Below are 23237 nucleotides of genomic sequence, written 5' to 3'. Positions count from 1 at the left end.
AGCTACGTCCCCACTCAAACTACCCTTCAGTTTCCCAAACACCACCTCTCCCTGGCATTCTCAGGCTCCATCATCCTGGCTTCTACAAGCCCCACACCTGCTACTGAAGGGTATACAGGACTAGGCTCCTGCCTCATTTCCATCTGCTCTCAGCATGTAGGTCTGTGGGGCATGGACTACTTGTTCTCAATGGCGAGAAACATCACATATGGAGCTGCTTAAGACTGAGAAGTTATGAAGCTGTTTGTGCTCTCTACAGCCCTACATCATTTAATTCCCTTCTGTCTACACACTACATCTCAGATGCTCCTGCTGGCAGTCACTAGATTTGACCAAGAGGGAGCTAAAATGAGGACATTCCCAGTGATGGGCCCTGAACTCTAATCTTAGCTTGTTCAACAAAGGCCAAGTTGATCTACCTTTACAGCTAGGTACAAGTGGGATAAGCTGAGGAAAGGATTATAGGAATTCATTTTGGTTGACATTTGTCAATGGCTGTCATACACTGGATCTCTGCCCTGAAAGCAAAGTTAATAAGTTGAAAGAATAATTTAAAATAAAGTTAGGCAGGACACTTATATACTTCTGCGAATATATTTAGGTGCTCTTCTTTGCAAAACTTACCAGCTTTATATGCTATTGAGTTAGAAGCCGGCATAGACTTCTTATAACAGAGGTACACACTGGACCCCCACTGTAAGACACAAATCAAGTCTCATCAAAACCCACAGAGACAGCACCTGAATGGAGCAGTACAGATTAAGTGTTTGAACCTATTTACAGTTATACCCAAAGCAGAGACATTTAAATAAAAAATGTTAGAGGAAACATATTGCTGGCGTTCATCAGCCCAACACATAACAACACATCATGAAATTCAGAGTTAATACTGTGCCCTTTATCAAAGGTCATAAGTAAAAAGACACACGCACTGTCCTGTGGCCAACAAATAATGAAACAGGTACAGGTGAAATAAAGCAACTGCAGCTTTCACTTCTGCATTTCCTTCCTTTTGTCATTCAAGTCAGACCCTTAGAGGGACATCATAAGCTTTTACAGAATCGGAAACCAATGGAAATGTTTCCACAGTGGCTTTTTGTGGGGTTGGGGTATGGCAACGTATACAAGTGTTTTTAAAACAGATTTCCCCGCAGTGTTTGAAAACTAAAGGAGTGCTGCACTAAGGGCACGTCTAAACTATCGGTACTACAGCAACGTAGCTGCAGCACGCTGCAGTAGCATAGGTATTTCTGAAAAGGGTTTCTCCATCTATGTCGGTAATTCACCTCCCTGAGTGGCCAGAGCTAGGTCAACAGAAAAATTCTTGTGTTGACCTAGCCAGATCTACACCCAGGGTTTGGGAGGCTTAACTACGATCCTCAGACACTGCAAGTGACATAGCTAGGTCAATCTAAATTTTAAGTGTACTCTACAGCTCAGAAACTGAAGGCAAAGCAGACTATAAACAAAAGTAAAGCTAATTTCACTGGTGTACTGTCCAACGGAAAGTCCAAACAAAGAATATAAACAGTGAGCTGGATTCTCTGACTTTCAACAAAACAGTGTTATCAGTAACAGAGGTAAAGAAATGTGTTTACAGTGGTTTTTGTATTGGCCCTCAAGTACCACTAAGGTGGTTTGTTTTTTCCTTTTCCTTTTAAAGGGGAATAGTGTGTCAACACGCAACTTGAGAAAATGACTAGTTAGTTAATGGAAACAATCCTGGCAGAAGCTTCTAAGGAAAAGCTGAAAGAAGAAGAACTACAAAACAAATATGACGTTAAGTCATACTGAGAATGAAAATATATTAATAATAGAATACACACACTAATAACAGCATTACAGAGTCCAAAGCCTTCCCGTTTTGTCCCTTTTTGTTTTAGAAAGGCCTAAACTTTTAAAATGACACATTTATTCTCACCATGCCACAATTTAAGTTCTTATCAACTTTGCAGAACGTATGGGGAGGCGTTTCTCCTTTGCTGGTAACAATAACACAGATATCTGTTACAGCCAAGGAATTCTGAGGCCGTACTGGAGGAGCCCTTCGATAGGTAATAAAGATTCGTTGGGAAGTAGCTGAACTGTTGTTAACATTGGCACAACGACCGTAGGGAGTAGCTTGGATCACCTCACAGCCTAAAATTACACGTTCCTTCCCTTCGTATAGAACTCTGCAGATGAGGGAAACAAATAGAAAGATACAAACATTACACACAGATACATCATGTTATTTGTACAGAAACATGTATGCTGTCTTTCTAGGACTGCAATCAGCTTTGCACATCAATAGTAAATAATTGACGTGTGAGAAGTGTACATTTCAGAGTCATCTTAACCATAGTCTCGCAAGAGCTGTGAGGGATGTGAAAATATACAGTAGGCAACTGGCCTATGCAGAGAAACTTTTAAAAAGGGGACTTCAGTGGGAACGGCAAGTTTTCAGCATTTCTGTGAGGTGCCTAAATATGGACGTAGGTGTGTAACTTTCGGACCCCAAGTCTGAAAGTTTGGCCCTAAGTACTTAACTAAAAGAACAGTGGAGGTGTTGCACTGTCAGTTGTAAAAGGAAGCTTTCACAATGTTTCCTCACACTATATCTAAACATGTCTTATGCTAGGAGTTATTCCTTTTCAGAAGCACTAAAATGTCACCAAATTCATTCCAAGCTCATTTCAATTATTTTTAAGGGACTACTAGAAAAAACAGAAATTTGCTAGCTTGGTCAGCTTTTAGAGAAGTGGGCCAATCAAAGTTTGGATTCATGGTCTCTCTGGCATTTTTTGTAGGGGTTCTTAATCTGAAACACTAGCCAATTAAAAGGATTAAATTTTCTGTTTAGTTTGCCGGGATAACCGCTAACTTCCAGGAGTAGAAACCTGTAAGTATCCTCAGCATGGAGGAAAAGTTGCTTGGACATAAACAGTGGAAAGAAATATACAATTCAAACTGTACCAAATCATATTTCTAAAATAATAATACAACATGCAAGTTTTATCTTCCCCCATCCAAAAGAAAGCAATTGTTCTGTCTAATCAGACCTCCACACCACTCATACTTACCACTTTCACACAATTTTAAACAATATTTCTAAAAATCTTAACATGCCTCTTTTGTTTCCCTTGACTAAACATATTTAGTTATGCTGAGGAGTCTCTTTTTCTTGTTTCCAAGAACACTGGCACCTAGCATCTCATCACATGTGTTCCTTTTTGGTAAGTGGATAGAGTACCTGCAATTATAACTGTCCCCAAACATCCTGTGCCAATCACTTCTGTGACACACCACTCATAAGTCTTAAGAGCATACCATGCATTTGTGTCCATGTATTAAAAAAACTAGTACCTAGAGTATTACATTCAAGCTAAAAGATCAAGTCAACTGAGAGTATGACATAGCTTTCATATTATGTCAGCATGCAGCAGGCTAAACCAGTCAGTTGAGCCACAGAAGACTCTTGCACAGTGGACTTCAAAAAGCAATTTTAGTCCATTAAAGGTCTGATCTTGATCCTGCACCACTGAACTAGATGGACACTAAGTCAGACTTCATGCCCCTTACTATGAGATTATTTCTTTGGGTTGCACAATAATAATGGTATGTACATAAGAACTCAGATGGTGCAGAATGCAATATAAAAATGGATAGAGAGAGCATGCCGTGTATCATATTACCCTCACTTTTGACTTACTTGAAAAGTGAAGTGTTCCTTTGTACCTGGCATGGAAAATTTTAACTGAACAAATTAAGTCCAGCAAAGTTTTAAGAAACTGAAGATAGGGTCTTATAATGGGAAAAAGTATCAGAATCTTAATTCAGACATCTTGGACAGAGGAGTGTTCAAGAGAGTATTTCTAAAATGCACCCTTCACATGACATTTTTATGACAAGATTAAATAAAATGTATGGGGGGGGGGGAGAATCAAACTATTCCCAGAAAAATATACAGCATTGCCACCATAAAAAAATATTAGTAGTCCCATAATTTTAATATTAGCAAAAAATATTACCTTCTACTTGAGTTTCAGAGAGGTTTCAAATTAAGGCCTATTTATAGTTCACAAGTGTTTAATATCACAGATAAAAAAAATTTAAAAAAAATTAACACTAAAATAAGTTTATTCTTGAAGCATGTTTCCAACTAGACTTCAGCTTCTAAAAAGGGGATATTGCATCCCTCAATCCCCACGGTAAATTTCATACATTTCCAAGTGCTACCAGAAAGATGCTTAAAGATCCCAGAATTAATCAATGATTTCAAACATTTTTAAGACCAGATGTTTAATCAGGCTTCGCAACTGCCTATCAGGTTCATAAAAAGGAAATTCACTAGGCTAGCAATGTGACAAAACCAAACCAGTTCCTGGCTTCATGCACAGTAATGAAATCCAGAAGCAGACTATTAGAAGAAAGGTATTTGTAACATTCCAGACCACAGAATCAAAATTTGATCTTTGGGACATGTAACTGTTAACCACAGCACTTCAGGTTTAGGTCACCCTTCAATACGTGAGCAAAGCCCTCTCTCACCAGTGTGTGATAAGTTTGCTTCTATTGAGTTCAGCTTCCACACAACCACCCCTTTCAGATTTATCAGCAGAGGTGCAGCCCTAATCAGAACATACAATTTACTCTTGTACAACATTTAGGAGATAGACCTTTCAAAGGATAAGAACTGTTCCCTATTTCAGTGATCTCATACTTTGGACCTGATCCACCACCTAATCAACGGGAGGGGCTTTCTGCTGACTACAATAGGATTTAGATCAGGACTTTTACTTGGAACATAGCCATCCATTTCTTCAGGATAAGTGTCTCCTTCTCAAGCGACTCAGAATGTCTCTGTTCACCAGATTCAATTCATGTCATAGGCATATGTTCGGTCCTCAAATCTACTAGATTTAAGACATGTCACAATGCATCAATCAACAGCACTTAGAGGAAAAAGTGCTGCTTTCCCACCATCAAGGAAATCTGTAAAAATAATTGATCTAAAAATACTAGGACCAATTTCAAATAATACATGAACTACTGCACTGTTTTATACCATATTCTAGTACAGTAGACCCAGGGCTCACTCTAGTTTGATTCCTCCTCCTGCTTCAAGCTGGACCTCTGACTCTATTGGCCTTTGTATTAAGCAAGTCTCTGCAGCACAGCAACCCTTCCTATCTCTGTTAAAGAGAGTTAGGAAGGCAATTTACAAATATTAAATAGCAGGAGAAGCCAAAGCTAGCGCAAAAAATGTGGTTGGTCAGAAGATTTAGGAATGCCATTAAGTTTCTACTTATACTAGCATTATTAGGTATCACAAAGCCTAAGTCATTATTTGCCTCATGTAAATTATTAATTTTCCCATGTAAATGTGAAAAACAGGATTCTGTGAAATGGGCCGTAAGGCATTATGGAACACTACAAGTATTACAAATAGCTCCCAATTGAACATGGTGTAGTCCCCTCATTGAGAGTTGGTTTAACTCTCATCTGCTTTGAGATGAAATTTGGTGAAGACAGATTTTTAATCAGTCAATATTTCTGCAGGTACTCTCTTTAAAAAAAAAAGCAGACAGTACGAGATGGGTCCAAGACACAGGTTACAAGGACTCCAAAATTATAAGCAGCTGAAAGTCAACAATACTTCTGGAGGATTATTTGTGAAAAGAGAACTCAAATGCATGTTTTCTGGGCTACCCAGGACAGGTTAGCTTTCCTTATTTGTGCATTCAGTACTGTGTTCAACTCTTCACTATCATTGAACAGTAAGAGATTCAAGAATTTTGTCTTTTATTTAAAATGTTTAGAAGAGGTTTAGAAGCCCCTGCCAGGTGGTTCTAGGGGAGGAAAGAGGGAATACATGCATACACCCCTCACTTCCTGCAAGGTGGGGGGGAGGCTTCAGATTTCAGACACTTAGCTTCAGGTTGTTAAGATGGAATCGGTCTCTTTCTCACTCTCTCACACACACACACACACACACCCACCCACCCATCCATCAAGGCAGCATCCTATTTAGACTTCCAACATGCTCCCCTTTCCTAGAAGCTGAGGGAAGCTTCTATCAGTTTATCTATTCTACCCACTCTTTGGCTGAATGGTTTAGTCCTCTGGCTGTTCAGTGTCTGGCAAGTCTGAGTCAATGGGGGGCGGGGGAGGGGGAGAACAGAAGAGAAGTAGAGTATTGACAGATCTTGGGAGAGGCAGTCTGAGGGGGAACACAGTCATGACACACTTTGCACAACTCAGAGGTGGAGGTGTGGATAGGGCACAAAAAGTAACTTAAAACCACCTTTGGAGATTCCACTGTCCTGGGTCTGCCCTGGTGCCAATGTGGACCCCAGTTCAATTTTGAACAGGCTGGAAGAGGACTTTATAAGCGCCACAGGGGAAATATTTCCATTGTACTGTAAGCCTGAGTTTTACAATCCATCCCTCTCCAACTTTTCTGAGACAAGTTCCAGGAGGAAGCAAGCCTGTATGCTTTCTATCTAAAAGAGTGTTTTTTGCACATTTGAAGTTTCAAAATTCATCACAGTGTTTTGATATACGAGAAGGTTTACAAAACTTGAGGTTCTCAACTCTGAGAAGTCTAATTTCATGGTCCACATGCAACTACAAAAATATCTTGGTCTAATTAGTCCTCACTAAAGATATCTAGAAATATTTGTGATTAAGGATGTGAGGATAATTTTGGATTTATTGGTTACAATAATATAAAACTCGAAGGAGCTTTAGTAAAGCTTGTCAGTTTGTAAACTCCTTGATTGATTTTGAAAGACTTACAGATATCACAGACAAACAAACAGAGCTGTTACAGTTCTGCAAAACAAATATATTTAGTTTAAATACAGAAGTAGAAGTTCTTCAGGAGCATGTAAGCTTCATAAATCAAAAAGCTGTGGTTCCAAAAGAATAAGTAAATTTAGACACCCCAGCAGAGCTCTACACAAGGTCCAATCTCTGCAAAAAAAACCTGTCAGAACATATAAGAAACACAATCTCACAGGTGATCATAGGACAGTACAGTGATGAGGGCCACATAAGTACCTAGATACCTGAAAACCCTAAGGACTCTGGTTCAAACACTACCAATCATTCTACTCCACTAAGATATTAAAAGGTGGCTATTTTCATAGTTTGTGTGCATTTATTCCCACATGTTCATAAGTCTTCTAAAATCACCACCTTCCAGTATGGCGTATAGCAGGGGCGGGCAAACTTTTTGGCCTGAGGACCACATCAGGTTTCCGAAATTTTATGGAGGGCCGGCTAGGGGAGGCTGAGCCTCCCCAAACAGCCAGGCTTGGGTCAGCCCCGACCCCTGCCCCCTATCTGACCCCCCCCCTGCTTCTTGCCCCCAACAGCCCCCACAGCACCCTTGCCCCATCCAACCCCCCCCCCCGTTCCCTGACGGCCCCCCCAGGACCCCTGCCCCATCCAACCACCTCTTCTCCCTGTCCCCTGACTGCCCCCAGAACCCCTGCCCCTGCCCGCCCCCCGCCACTCCATCCAACCCTGCCTCTCCTTCCTGACTGCCCACCAGACACCTGCCCCCATTCAACCCCCCTGTTCCCCACCCTCTGACCGCCCCAACCCCATCCACAACCCTGCCCCCGGACCACCCGCCCCGAACCCCCTGCCCTCTATCCAACACCCCCCCACACATACTCCCTGCCCTTACAGTACTGCCTAGAGCCCTGATGGCCAGCGGCACCATAGCCACACCGCCCAGAGCACCGGGACAGGCGGCCGCAGCTCTGCAGCCCAGAGCATTGTGCCGGTGGCACAGTGAGCTGAGGCTGCAGGGGAGGGGCCAGGGGCTAGCCTCCGGGCCAGGAGCTCAGGGGCCAGGCAGGAGGGTCCCTCGGGCCAGTTGTGGCTCACAGGCCGTAGTTTGCCCACATCTGGCATATAGTATAGTGTTTTCTGTTTCTGGTTTCCTTATGTTGTTAACCATACATTCACCACTTTCCATGTTCTTCCCTCTGGACCTCTCTACAATTTCTATGTCCCAGAAAAGAGTCTCATGTATCCACTTTTATGTCTCAACTCATCACAGTGTAGTCTCATCATTATTGATTTAGACATATTCCACTTGGTCATTTTGACAAATATTATTTAAGAAGAATGTCACTTGTCTCTTGCATTGAATTTCAAAAAGGGAACAAATCTCTCTCTCTCTCACACACACACTCTTCAGAGTTAAGTGACAGATCTGACCAGGTTATTAAAATCAGCATTATCATTATGTAAATAAAAATTCATTTTTTAAAATTCATTTAAAAAAAATTTTTTTTTTTTGCAAATCCTTGCTTCAGTAACAATCCAATTCTTATTCTCTTTCTACAAAAAGTCACGTATGATAAGCAAACAAATAATTAAAGGACTCTCACCCAACGTCAGTAAGCGGTGGTTTGTCCCGGCCCCTCTTGTAGCAAAGAAAAAGCTCTGGACTTTTAAGACTCCCATAGTTCAAGTTGGCTTGAAGGGCCGTGGGGGTGGCTTCAACACAGGTGTAACCCTCAGGCACTGTTTCACCAGCTGACTTGATGATGACAGCTAGGTCTGTAATTGGAGCCTTTGGACCAACTGACTTTGTTTCAAATCGGTTTACTTCTTGGTCCAGAGAGGTAGAAGTATCAGTGAGTCCTGCCACTACAAAGTAGTCGGCCACTCTTGGACCTTTGTCTTCTATCATGGTTGTCTCTGTACTTCCTGAAAAAGAAAGAAGTGAACAGGTTGACAACTTTCACATGAATTTTCTACGTTATCTTCTTCACAAGAGCTAAGATTACAGAAATAAAAGTGTTTTAAAATTAATTTTAGTAAATCAAGCATTTCAATATATAATCCCAAAAATTACATGAAAGATGTAGAGCAAGCCCCAGGATTAATCCTCCCAAAGGTTCATACTGCTCAATGAAATACAATATTGTACGTATTGGAGTTTCTAGTTATGCCATCAAAAGGTGAGTTTGGGTATTAAGATCAATGAACAAATGAACTAAGAAACTTGATAGTAGGTACTTTAAGGATTCCTCTGGTTAGGAGCTGGAAGGGGACAAACAAAGAGGGGTCAGTTGGCATTTGTCAACTTTGCCCGACCTTAAATCCTCTCAGGGTCATCAATTCATTCAGGTACCTACAATGCATCTCCTCCAGTTAAAGTGTATATTCTTCATTGCTAGTGTCCTTAAGGCTAATCCATGGCCATACATTAAAAAGCTGTATTGTTCCCTTTTACACATTCGGCTTCAGTGTGACGTTGCTATGCACAACAAAGAAAGCAATACAAGTTATGTGCTTACTACAGTATCTTTTGCACACTTCATTTTATTTCAGAGTTGAGAAATAACACTGCAGCCTTCATGCCTTTGCCTAGCAATTTGAACATCTGGAACTGATTTTACACAACTGCGTATCCGTCATCATATTCCATCAGCATATGTCACCACTCAGTGGCACATTCCAGGCCTGGAATAACCTACTGTTCTGCAGCATAGGATGAATACATCTCTCTTCTGGAATAATGAAGTGCAATTTCATAATGGTGAGAAAAGTAGCTGCTAGCCTGCATTTAAAAATCCTGGGTGCATTGAATGATTAGCTTGTCAGATCTTAGGAAATTCCTAGTTTTGCTCAGAAACAAGAAAAGAGACTTTTTGTAACTAACTTACTACCCATCACAATATCATGCTCTTGTGGGAGCCTCACAAGACTACACACAGAATATCAGAGTTGGAAGTGACCTCAGGAGGTCATCTAGTCCAACCCCCTGCTCAAAGCAGGACCAATCCCCAATTTTTGCCTCAGATCTCTAAATGGCCCCCTCAAGGATTGAACTCACAACCCTGGGTTTAGCAGACCAATGCTCAAACCACTGAGCTATCCTTCTTCTTAAACCAAAGCAGTACCATTGCTCCAGCAGAACTCCTAGGCCCAGTCAGCTATACCCAAGCTACAGTCCTAAAAGAGTGCAGAAGCTGAACTTCTGCCTGCACACCTTAGCATGTCCACCACTAGGGAGATTCCTGGAAACCCATGAGATTGGAGGATCCAGGTGTGTTGAATAAATACAGGGGGAGCCACGGAAATTGAAATTCTTCACATGGGGAAAAAAACACACCACTTTATTCTCAGGGTTTATAAAGTTCTTATTAAGTCTGTTTGCAATTTCAGTGATACTTTCAGGTCTATGGCCATCCAAGTCCTCTTCTCCACAACCAAAAGTAATACAAAGTTAACTGACTGGGGAAGCAGACACCGTTCCTTCTGTTAATGGCACCATAGGGTTTAAATCCAAGATTCCCTCCCCCAGACACCCATCTACCCATTACCTCATATACAGATACGAGGAACATAGGCAGCAAGGAGGAGGGAGGAGAGTAGAGGAGACAGTATAGTCACCCCTTTAAAACACAATCATTCACATAGGACAGGTCTGATGTTGCAGCAGAATACAAAGCCAAAGATTTGTCGGGTACATTTACACCAGCTTCACAGTATCTGTTATGACACAGATGAGGCACACTTATTTGCTCATCTGCATTTTAGGCTTAGCCACGCTGCAGGATAAAATTAAAGTGCAATAATAATTAAGCAAGAACAGGTAAAACATCTTAGCACTCCCCACAAAAACATTCCAACAAAAAGGTATGTCATGATGTCAGCCAGACAACAGAAGTCAAATAAAAATTCTCACATTTATCATCCCCAAGTCTAATAGTGATTGCAGGGACACTAGACCTGCTGGTGCAAGGTGAAGCATGCATCCACCTTCATGTGACGTGCTCACCTCCTTCAGGTCCAATCCTACTCCCAATGAAGTCACGTTTTAAATTGTTTTCCTCTTTTTTACAATTTTACAGACAATTTTCTTTGCTTTCAGGGGGCATTGTTTTCTTCTCTTTCGGGTACATTTTTGAGTTTCCCTACTTCATCTAATAAGAGGTGAGACGGTCGGGTGGCCTCAGTTGTTGATGGCAACTAGTTTCAGAATTCTGAGCAAGTAGCCTACTGAAGCAGAGAAATTTGCACGTTATTCAAATCTCTACACTCTGGTCACTGGTAACCATTCACCAGAGTACAGGGATTTTTTGAACATCCTGTATTGTTTATTATTGAAAAATATTCGGTCCTATGATTATAGTACTCATACACCCACAACCAGAGTGCAGGGAATTGAACAAGTGTGAAACAGGCATAATGGTGATGCTTTTGTAACTCTGTAGCAGCCCTGTATTCTTAATTGCAGAGTCTGCACAATTTTTTTGTAATTGTTACTATCCAAGACTTCCAACACTGTATGGGCCAACTTTCTAATGTCTTCAAATGCTGAAATACAAGAGCCTCCATCCTCCAGATGCCTGAGATAGCCCCACAAAGTCTCTCTCAAATTTGTAACGTACCGCTTAAGTGTTCTCAAACCTCTCTACACGAGAGACACCCTGTTACAGAGCTCATAGCCAAGAGATCCTGGAGAAAGACATTCCTATTTTTGTTTCCCCTATTGAATGAAAATAATGACAGTTTATGCTGCAATTGTCAGTTTAGGGTACTAGGATGTAGTTGCACTACAGTGCAAATTTCCTCTTAGCTTTGCTCGTTTGTGTTAGGATTTTGCACAAGGATTTTACTACACCACTGGCTGAAATCCACACAAGTGTAGACAAGGCCTAACAATCAGGTCACATTTACCTACTAGAGTTCTGGAAGACTCTTGGCTGCAAATCTATGGAAAACCTAGAATAGCTATTTGTTTTAATCTAACTGAGAGTACACTGGTTTACATCATAAGAACATGTTCCAAAAGAGAATAGAAAAGGTAGGGAATATGAAATGATAGCAAGCTCAGGACAACTAGGTGGGTGTTGTACACCAGTTATGAGATGGAGTGGCCAGTCATTGTGTGGAGCAAGCCTGGCCAGCCTGCCTGTCTGTCCATACACTGCATCCTCAGAAAAAGGAACGATACCAGAGCAAGAGAACTCAGAGGCTTGCTTGCTAGTTACAGCTACAGTATTACAGCTGAGATTTTCTGGCACCATTACTGTGTGGAAATGCCTAGACTCATGAGAGAGAATTCAGTAGAAATAGAAAGTTAATAATATATATTCTCTCATAGATATACGCTACACTGCACAAACCTAGAGTTAGACATATTCCCTGGACTGAGACAAGGTAGTAGGGAAATTGCAACAAGGATCTAGCTTAATCAGGATTTGCACCTAAGTGAGTTACATATATGGTATTTCTTTAAATAGAAGAATCTCATGATTTTTCAGTTGTCAAAATAGTTAGAGGGACTCCATTTTGCCCCTGAAATATGTTGATTAGCAAAGTAAATTAAGTGTTCTATATAAAAAGAAGGGCTGTCAAGTGATTAAAGAAACCAATTGTGATTAATCACACTGTTAAACAGAATACCATTTAAATTTTTTTATGTTTTCTACATTTTCAAATATATTGATTTCAATTACAACACAGAATACAAAGTGTACAGTGCTTGCTTTATATTTATTTTTGATTACAAGTATTTGCACTGTAAAAAATAAAAGAAATAGTATTTTTCAATTCACCTAATACAAGTATTGTAGTGCAATCTCTTTATCATGAAAGTTGAACTTACAAATGTAGAATTATGTACAAACAAGTTTGTTTACATTTACAGGAGATAATGCTGCCTGCTTCTTGTTTACAATGTCACCTGAAAGTGAGAACTGGCGTTGTCATGGTATTGTTGTAGCCGGCATTGCAAGATATTTACATGTCAGATGCCCTAAAGATTCATAGGTTCCTTCATGCTTCAACCACCATTCCAGAAGATATGCATCCATACTGATGACGGGTTCTGCTTAATAACAATCCAAAGCAGTGCAGACCGACGCATGTTCATTTTCATCCTCTAAGTCAGATGCCACCAGCAGAAGGTTGATTTTCTTTTTTGGTGGTTCAGTTTCTGTAGTTTCCACATCAGAGTGTTGCTCTTTTAAGACTTCTGAAATCAAGCTCCACACCTCATCTCTCAGATTTTGGAAGGCACTTCAGATTCTTAAACCTTGGGTTGAGTGCTGTAGCTATTTTTAGAAATCTCACATTGGTACCTGCTTTGCATTTTGTCAAATCTGCAGCGAAAGTGTTCTTAAAATGAACAACATATGCTGGGTCATCGTCTGAGACGTCTATAAGATGAAATATATGGCAGAATTCAAGTAAAATAGAGCTGGAGGCATAAAATTCTCCCCGAAGGAGTTTAGTCACAAATTTAATTAACGCATTTTTTTTAAACGAGCTTCATCAGCATAGACACGTCCTCTGGAATAGTGGACGAAGCATGAAGGGGCATACGAATCTTTAGCTCATCTGGCATGTAAATATCTTGCAGCACCAGCTATAACAGTGCCTTGAGAATGCCTGTTCTCACTTTCAGGTGACATTTTAAATAAGAAGTGGACAGCACTACCTCCTGTAAATGTAAACAAACTTGTTTGTCTGGGCGATTGGCTGAACAAGAAGTAGGACTGAGTGGACTTGTAGGCTCTAAAGTTTTGCCTTGTTTTGTTTTTGAGTGCACTTATGTAACAAAAAAATCTACATGTGTAAGTTGCACTTTCACAAAAAAGATTGCACTACAGTACTTGTATGAGGTGAATTGAAAAATATGGTTTTGTTTATCATTTTTACAATGCAAATATTTATAATAAAAAAATACAAAGTGAGCAGTGTACACTTTGTATTCTGTGTCATAATTGAAATTAATATATAGTATTTGAAAAAGTAGAAAAACATCCAAAAAATTTTAATACATTTCAATTGGTATTCTATTGTTTAACGGTGTAGTTAAAGATGCGATTAATCGCGATTACTTTTTTTAATCGTGATTAATATTTTTGAGTTAATCACATGAGCTAACTGCAGTTAAACAGACAGCCCTAATAAAAAAGGGTACCATGGTCAATAAGAGTAGTTTCTTTCCATTCATTAGGTAAATGTAGAATTGTTATATTTTAAATAAAAAAAGGTACAAGTTAAACATAAAACGTTCCCCCTCCCCAAAAAAGACCCTCTCTATATTTGTTGTGTAAGTTTCTCTCTAACAAACAGCAACTTTTTTTTGCATGCTACCACGTGTCAGTGAGTACAAAGACAAGAAAATGCTTTGATAACATTATGGCAGTAGTTTAGTATTGCTCAAGTTCAAGCTACATACAAGCATCTGGAAAAAGGAATGCTCTTCTGCCATTCTCCATCCCTTGCCCAACATGGCTAGAGTAATTTCTAGATCTTCAACATTTAAAAAGACAGACAGAAATTACTCTGCTATGATCCCAGGCCAATAGGAAGAAATAACCACCACCAACATAGGACAGACCTGATTCATCTACAATACATTAGGGAGACAGCAGACACAGGATGTTGGGATAGATATATAAATATATATTAACATTTTTATGTCATCACATTTTAGCATTTTACAAAGATGACCACATTTTAAGTGACTACTAGACCTTTTATTTTTAGTGCTTTGAGAAGCTAGTAGTACTGGCTTAGCCAGACAATCCATTTACGAGGTACACCACAGTTTTACCAGTGTACCTTAGTCCCAGTCAAAAAGCTGGCTATCCTTATCCTGCAACTCTTAAGAGCAGGTTTCAGAGTAACAGCCGTGTTAGTCTGTATTCGCAAAAAGAAAAGGAGCAAAGACTGTCAAGTGAGACAAATTATGTTAAATTGAGTAGAGTTTTATAATTGAAGTAAAATGTTTTTATAATATATGGCAATAGAAAAAAAAACAAACAGGCAGCATGAGCTTAGAGCAATTGATCCATAACTATGAAACAATATACTTCAGGACTCTATTAGCACACACAGGTATGAGTACAACTATGACAGGCAAACACATTGGAATTCTGCCTCTTTGGATTAACCCCAATTCCCCCCACACACACACACTCCCCCTTTAAAATGCATATCCCCAAGCAGAGTATCCCTAATATATAGTCAGACACATATAGACCAACACAAGAAAAACAATATATAGGGCAGCACTGTTTGCATGTACTGCCTTAAGTCTTTACTTTATAAATTTATATTTTTGGTTAAAAAAAATAACAGGTACACATTACCAAACCTTCTGCTATCTGCTGCATATTCAGACAATTAAATTTCACATCTTCTCAATGCAAGCAAAAAGAAAAGGAGGACTTGTGGCACCTTAGAGACTAACCAATTTATTAGAGCATAAGCTTTCGTGAGCTACAGCTCACTTCCTCAGACCCGAAAGCTTATGCTCTAATAAATTGGTTAGTCTCTAAGGTGCCACAAGTCCTCCTTTTCTTTTTGCGAATACAGACTAACACGGCTGCTACTCTGAAACCTGTCAATGCAAGCAACATTTTAAATCCGTATTTTAAGTCTACTTTCAGAGTACAGATCAGGGAAGGACAAAGTGAGAAATGTTTGTTACCGAGCAACAATGTTCCCAACTCTAACAATTTTATGGCCAATCGCACAATATTTGGTGTTCTTAAAGCTGCAGTTCCTAAAGTCATGTGATCAACAGAGCTAGTCAGAAACTTTAGGGACTAAAAAAAGTGTTTCACTGAACCCACTACAGGAGCCCTGCCACGCAGACTGTCCCAGGGCTGCAGACCCCAGGACTTCAACCTTGGAAGCCAGCTACCCCCAGAGTGTAGCCCTCCCAGGTCCTGGAAGCCCTGGCCGCAGCTCAGTGAAATGAATGTCAGTTTTGGGTATGTAGTTTTGGAAATACCATGCTTCAGTATTTCTAAAAGAAAATTTTTGATTTGCTGAATGATGTTGGAAAATTTGGTTTGTTTCAATGCAAACAAACAATCTAAATTCCAAAACCTCAAGTGTTTAGCCCTCATGGTTGCAGAGAAAAATCCTACAAATATGAATTGTAAAGACAACCAAAAGGCAAATAAAAAGGAGAGGTTATTCACTTGCACATTAACTGGAATTTGAGATGTGTTCCCTTGCAGGAGCTCCATACATTGCCAACTTTCTAACCACACAAAACTGAACATCCTTGGCCCACCCCTTCCTGAGGCCCCGCCCCTTGCTCACTCCATCCCCGCACCCTCTGTCCCTCACTTTCCCCCACCCTCACTCGCTCATTTTCACTGGGCTGGGGCAGGGGGTTGTGGGGTGCAGGCTCTGCTGAGGTTGCAGTCTCTGGGGTGGGGCTGGAGACAAGGGGTTCAGAGTGTGTGTGGGGGGGTTCTGGACTAGGGCCAGAGGTTGGGGTGCGGGAAGGGGGCTCAGGGCTGGAGCAGGAGGTTGGGGTATGGAAGGGGGTGAGGGCTCCAGGCAGCGCTTACCTCAAGCAGCTCCTGGGAAGCAGACGGCATGTCTCTCCAGCTCCTAGGTGGAGGCATGGCCAGGTGGCTCTGGGCACTGCCCCCGCCCACAGGTGCGGCCCCCGTAGCTCCCATTGGCCGCAGTAAGTAGCAGAGTGAGGGGGAACATTCTCTGCCCTGGTTACTGATATAGTACGTGCACATTATGTTATCTGTCATAATCTTGATGGACTTGTTTTTCAGTAGGGCAAGAAATTGGAGGTAAGCATTTCTGACTATCCTTAATTCCAACAGACTGATGTGCAAGCACTCTCCTGTTGTGACCATTTGCTCGGATTGTGAGAGGACACAAATGTGCTCCCCATCCTAAGAGGGAAGAGTCTGATGTAGAGCTCTCAAACAATTAAAAAAAATTAATTGGGATTAATCACAATTTTAATTGCACTGTTAAACAAGAATAGAATGCTATTTAAATATTTTGGATGTTTTTCTGCATTTTCAAATATATTGGTTTCAATTACAATACAAGAATACAAAGCGTACAACGCTCACTTTATATTATTTTTATTAAATATTTGCACTGTAAAAGGATAAACAAAAGAAATAGTATTTTTCTATTCACCTCAGATAAGTACTGTAGGGCAATCTCCATCATGAAAGTGCAACTTACAAATGTAGAATTTTTTTTCTTTTAACATAGCTGCACTCAAAAACAATGCAAAACTTTAGAACCTACCATCCACTAAGTTCTACTTCTTGTTCAGCCAATTACTAGACAAACAACTTTGTTTACATTTGCGGGAGATAATGCTGCCCACTTCTTATTTACAATATCACCGGAAAGTGAGACCAGGCATTTACATAGTAGTGTTGTAGCTGGCACTGCAAGGTATTTATGTGCCTGATATGCTAAACATTTGTATGTACACTTTGTATTAAGTGTTGTAATTGAAATCAATATTTTTGAAAATATATAACAAACGTCCAAAAATATTTATAATAAATTTAAATTGCTATTCTATTATTGTTTAACCGTGTGATTAAAGCTGTGACTAATCAAGACTAATTTTTTTAACCTAGTTAATTTATTTTGCGTTAAATCAATTGAGTTAACTGTGATTGACAGCCCTAATCTGATGTTAATGTCACTGTAGGGAGATTCTGGTTTAACAGAATTCCAGCACAATATTTGGATGGATTCATCCACAGGTAAGTAACTGTAGGACCCAAATGGGCACAGATACCTACTTGCTGAGACTGTTGGTTGGGTATATAAACAGTCCAAAGCCATCCATGGAGACACTGAAGATGAAATCTGGTGTTTTGGGTCACAAAAACGCAAGCTGCCATGTGTCCCAGCAGTTGCAGACATGTCCTTGCTGAAACTTGAGGGCTGAACTGCACTCTTTGTATAAGGTTCTGTAAAGCAAGGAACCTGTCAAGAGGAAGACAAGGTCTGCCCATTATCAAATCCAAAAGTGTTCCTATAAAGAATTCACTGTGTAGGGATCAAGATCAATTTCTTGAGATTTATCTGCAGGCCTAAACATCGGAATAGTGAAGCTGTTGTATGAACAGCAGATCATACCTCCTGACATGACTGACCCTGTAGGGGCCAGCCAAAGACAGTTAGAATCATAGAATATCAGGGTTGGAAGGGACCTCAGGAGGTCATCTAGTCCAACCCCCTGCTCAAAGCAGGACCAATCCCCAACTAAATCATCCCAGCCAGGGCTTTGTCAAGCCTGACCTTAAAAACTTCTAAGGAAGGAGATTCCACCACCTCCCTAGGTAACGCATTCCAGCGTTTCACCACCCTCCTAGTGAAAAAGGTTTTCCTAATATCCAATCTAAATCACCCCCACTGCAACTTGAGACCATTACTCCTTGCCCTTTCATCTTCTACCACTGAGAATAGTCTAGATCCATCCTCTTTGGAACCCCCTTTCAGGTAGTTGAAAGCATCTATCAAATCCCCCCTCATTCTTCTCTTCCGTAGATTAAACATTCCCAGTTCCCTCAGCCTCTCCTCATAACGCATGTGTTCCAGTCCCCTAATCCTTTTTGTTGCCCTCCGCTGGACTCTTTCCTTTTTCCACATCCTTCTTGTAGTGTGGGGCCCAAAACTGGACACAGTACTCCAGATGAGGCCTCACCAGTGTTGAACCCCATCAGATTTCTTTTGGCCCAATCCTCCAATTTGTCTAGGTCCCTCTGTACCCTATCCCTACCCTCCAGCGTATCTACCTCTCCTCCCAGTTTAGTGTCATCTGCAAACTTGCTGAGGGTGCAATCCACACCATCCTCCAGATCAATTATGAAGATATTGAACAAAACCGGCCCCAGGACCGACCCTTGGGGCACTCCACTTGATACTGGCTGCCAACTAGACATGGAGCTATTGATCACTACCCGTTGAGCCCGACAATCTAGCCAGCTTTCTATCCACCTTATAGTCGCTGCAACTAGCACCAGTCAAACAAATGGTCACAGCAGACAGACACTCGGATATTCACCCCACCATCTCACAACACAGCACCCCCAAGGCAGCACTCACAGTAGCTCTTCTCGGACGGTTCCCAGACAAACTCCCTCTGTTTGCCTCTCCTGCCCCAAATCACAAAATCTCTGGGGCCTTTGAAAATCCGAAAAGCTCCGGGGCCTCAAAAAATCTGAGATATTGCAAAAACTCGGGGGACTCAAAATCCCCGAAATCCAGGGCCTAAAAATATACCAAAACTCCCAAAAGCTCTAGATAAAGGAGGTAGGCAGCTCTGAACTCCGTGATGTTTTTAAAACACTTTGGGGCAGACAACAGGCTGACAGGTAAGAACCAAATACCTGTTCTGATAGTGATTGAAAGTGAAAAGAAGAAATCTTTTGTGAGACGGATGAATCGCTATGTGGAGGTAGGCATCTTTGAGGTCAAGGGTCACAAACCAGTTCCCTAATTCCAGAGAGGATATTACAGCTGCTGGGGACATCATGTATTTTGCGCATCTGACATGCTTGTTCAATTGTCTGAGATCTGGTATCGGCCTCCAACGCATGTTTTTTCTTTGTTATCAGAAAATATCTTGAATAGAACCCTTTTCACCAGTGTTGAAGTGGGACTGGCTCTATGGCTTCTAGACTCAAGAGTGATGAGATCTCTCGTGTCAGCAATTGCTCATGAGAGGGGTCCCTGAAGAAGAACAGGGAAGGAGACTGGAAGGGTAGGATGGTGTTAAATTGGATACTATACCGCAAAGTAATGGCATCCAATACTCATTTGTCCAATATTATAGCTTGCCATGCTTGAGAGAGAGGTGTGTCCAAAACGAGAAGGGGGTGGGGTATGTTGTGAAGCTGATAAAACCTGGTCATTCGGTGGTCTGGAATCTTAACCAAACCACCAGAACTGGCATTTGGATGATGTTGAAGGATGGGATGAAGCAGTCAAGATAGTTGCAGATTTTCTCTTATGCAAATCTCAATCTCTTAGCCAGTGGTTCTGGTGGCCTGAAATTGAGCAGGGCAGAATCTGTGTGCCAAATGAGACCTAGATTCATAGATTCATAGATATCCAGGTCAGAAGGGACCATTATGATCATCTAGTCTGACCTCCTGCACAATGCAGGCCACAGAATTTCACCCACCACACCTAAAAAAGACCTCACACCTATATCTGTGCTATTGAAGTCCTCAAATTGTAGTTTGAAGACCTCAAGGAGCAGAGAATCCTCCAGCAAGTGACCCGTGCCCCATGCTACAGAGGAAGGCGAAAAACCTCCAGGGCCTTCCAATCTGCCCTGGAGGAAAATTCCTTCCCGACCCCAAATATGGCGATCAGCTAAACCCTGAGCATATGGGCAAGATTCATCAGCCAGATACTACAGAAAATTCTTTCCCGGGTAACTTGGATCTTACCCCATCTAAAAACCCATCACAGGCCATTGGGCCTATTTACCATGAATATTTAATTACCAAAACCATGTTATCCCATCATACCATCTCCTCCATAAACTTATCGAGTTTAATCTTAAAGCAAGATAGATCTTTTGCCCCCACTACTTCCCTCGGAAGGCTATTCCAAAACTTCACTCCTCTGATGGTTAGAAACCTTCGTCTAATTTCTAATCTAAATTTCCTAGTGGCCAGTTTATATCCATTTGTTCTTGTGTCCACATTGGTATTGAGTTTAAATAATTCCTCTCCCTCTCTGGTATTTATCCCTCTGATATATTTATAGAGAGCAATCATATCTCCCCTCAACCTTCTTTTAGTTAGGCTAAACAAGCCAAGCTCCCTGAGTCTCCTTTCATAAGACAAATTTTCCATTCCTCGGATCATCCTAGTAGCCCTTCTCTGTACCTGTTCCAGTTTGAATTCATCCTTCTTAAACATGGGAGACCAGAACTGCACACAGTATTCCAGGTGAGGTCTCACCAGTGCCTTATATAACGGTACTAAAACCTCCTTATCCCTACTGGAAATACCTCTCCTGATGCATCCCAAGACGACATTAGCTTTTTTCACAGCCATATCACATTGGCAGCTCATAGTCAACCTATGATCAACCAATACTCCAAGGTCCTTTTCCTCCTCCGTTACTTCTAGTTGATGCGTCCCTAGCTTATAACTAAAATTCTTGTTATTAATCCCTAAATGCATGACCTTACACTTCTCACTATTAAATTTCATCCTATTCCTATTACTCCAGTTTACAAGGTCATCCAGATCCTCCTGTAGGGTATCCCTGTCCTTCTCTAAATTAGCAATACCTCCCAGCTTTGTATCATCTGCAAACTTTATTAGCACACTCCCACTTTTTGTGCCCAGGTCAGTAATAAAAAGATTAAATAAGATTGGTCCCAAAACTGATCCTTGAGGAACTCCACTGGTAACCTCCCTCCAACTTGACAGTTCACCTTTCAGTAGAACCCGTTGTAGTCTCCCCTTTAACCAATTCCCTATCCACCTTTCAATTTTCCTATTGATGCCCATCTTATCCAATTTAACTAATAATTCCCCATGTGGCACAGTATCAAACGCCTTACTAAAATCTAAATAAATTAGATCCACTGCGTTTCCTTTATCTAAAAAATCTGTTACTCTCTCAAAGAAGGAAATCAGGTTGGTTTGGCACGATCTACCTTTTGTAAAACCATGTTGTATTTTGTCCCATTTACCATTGACTTCAATGTCCTTAACTACCTTCTCCTTCAAAATTTTTTCCAAGACCTTGCATACTACAGATGTCAAACTAACAGGCCTATAATTACTTGGATCACTTTTTTTCCCTTTCTTAAAAATAGGAACTATGTTAGCAATTCTCCAATCATATGGTACAACCCCTGAATTTACAGATTCATTAAAAATTCTTGCTAATGGGCTTGCAATTTCTTGTGCCAATTCTTTTAATATTCTTGGATGAAGATTATCTGGGCCCCCCGATTTAGCCCCATTAAGCTGTTTGAGTTTCGCTTCTACCTCAGATATGGTGATGTCTACCTCCATATCCTCATTCCCATTTATCATGCTACCATTATCCCTAAGATCCTCTTTAGTCTTATTAAAGACTGAGGCAAAGTATTTGTTTAGATATTGGGCCATGCCTAGATTATCCTTGACCTCCACTCCATCCTCAGTTTTTAGCGGTCCCACTTCTTCTTTCTTTGTTTTCTTCCTATTTATATGACTATAGAACCTTTTACTATTGGTTTTAATTCCCTTTGCAAGGTCCAACTCTACTTGACTTTTAGCCTGTCTCACTTTATCCCTACATATTCTGACCTCAATAAGGTAGCTTTCCTTACTGATCCCTCCCTTCTTCCACTCCCTATATGCTTTCTGCTTTTTCTTAATTACCTCTCTAAGATGCTTGCTCATCCAGCTTGGTCTACAACTCCTGCCTATGAATTTTTTCCCCTTTCTTGGGATGCAGGCTTCCGATAGCTTCTGCAGCTTTAATTTAAAATAATCCCAGGCCTCCTCTACCTTTAAACCCATAAATTCTTCAGTCCAATCCACTTCCCTAACTAATTTCCTTAATTTTTGAAAGTCAGCCCTTTTGAAATCAAAAACCCTAGTTGCAGATTTATTTTTGTTAATCCTTCCATTCAGTTTGAACTGAATTAGCTCATGATCACTTGAGCCAAGATTATCCCCTACAACCATTTCCTCTATGAGATCCTCATTACTCGCCAAGACCAAATCTAAAATGGCATCCCCTCTAGTCGGTTCAGCAACTACTTGTTGAAGGAATCCATCAGCTATCGCATCTAGGAAAATCTGAGCCCTATTATTATTACTAGCACTCATCCTCCAGTCTATATCTGGGAAGTTAAAGTCTCCCATGATCACACAGTTTCCATTAGTATTTACTTTATTAAAAACATTAAAAAGGGCTCTATCCATATCCAAATTAGATCCCGGCGGTCTATAGCACACCCCAAGCACTATCCCAGGGGAGGCTCTAATAGTTTTCTTCCCCAATTTAATTATTGCCCAGACAGACTCAGTCATATCCATTTCATCGCTTCTTATTTCTTTACATTCTATCTCATCATTGATATACAGTGCTACTCCACCACCTTTACCTTTTTTTCGGTCTTTCCTAAACAGCACATACCCTTCAATACCTGTAGCCCAGTCATGACTACTATTCCACCAGGTCTCTGTTATACCTATAATATCTGGTTTCACTTCCTGCACCAGTAACTCTAGTTCCTCCATTTTGTTACCTAGGCTCCTTGCATTAGTGTACAAACATCTTAATTTTTGCTGTTTGGCCTCACTCACATTCTGTACCCTATTAGGCACGGTTATTTTACTACCAGTATAACCTATTAGACTTGTATCTACACTGCCCTTCCTCCTACCTACAGCTGTATCCACTCTTACTTCATTTTCTTTCCACTCTATGCTAAATTCTGG

General features: G+C 40.8%; 1 protein-coding gene across 4 annotated transcripts in view; it reads right to left on the bottom strand.

Moving 5' to 3' along the window:
- Positions 1 to 23237, bottom strand: part of DENND4C (DENN domain containing 4C) — a 122636-nt gene that overhangs the window by 64660 nt on the left and 34739 nt on the right. For all 4 annotated transcript variants that reach the window (XM_084629303.1, XM_084629306.1, XM_084629304.1 and 1 more), the window contains exons 2-4: positions 8391 to 8712; positions 1922 to 2174; positions 625 to 694 (exon numbers count right to left, since the gene is read on the bottom strand). In XM_084629303.1, coding sequence (XP_084485429.1) covers positions 625 to 694; positions 1922 to 2174; positions 8391 to 8695 — 628 coding nt within the window. In that variant the 5' untranslated portion in view covers positions 8696 to 8712. The remainder of the gene's footprint in view (positions 1 to 624; positions 695 to 1921; positions 2175 to 8390; positions 8713 to 23237) is intronic.

This window comes from Lepidochelys olivacea (assembly GCF_965140295.1).
Source record: "Lepidochelys olivacea isolate rLepOli2 genome assembly, chromosome: 5".
In the NCBI taxonomy this organism is placed as follows: domain Eukaryota; kingdom Metazoa; phylum Chordata; order Testudines; family Cheloniidae; genus Lepidochelys; species Lepidochelys olivacea.
The sequence above is the reverse complement of the archived record's forward strand: the minus strand, read 5'-3'. Positions and strand labels throughout refer to the sequence as shown.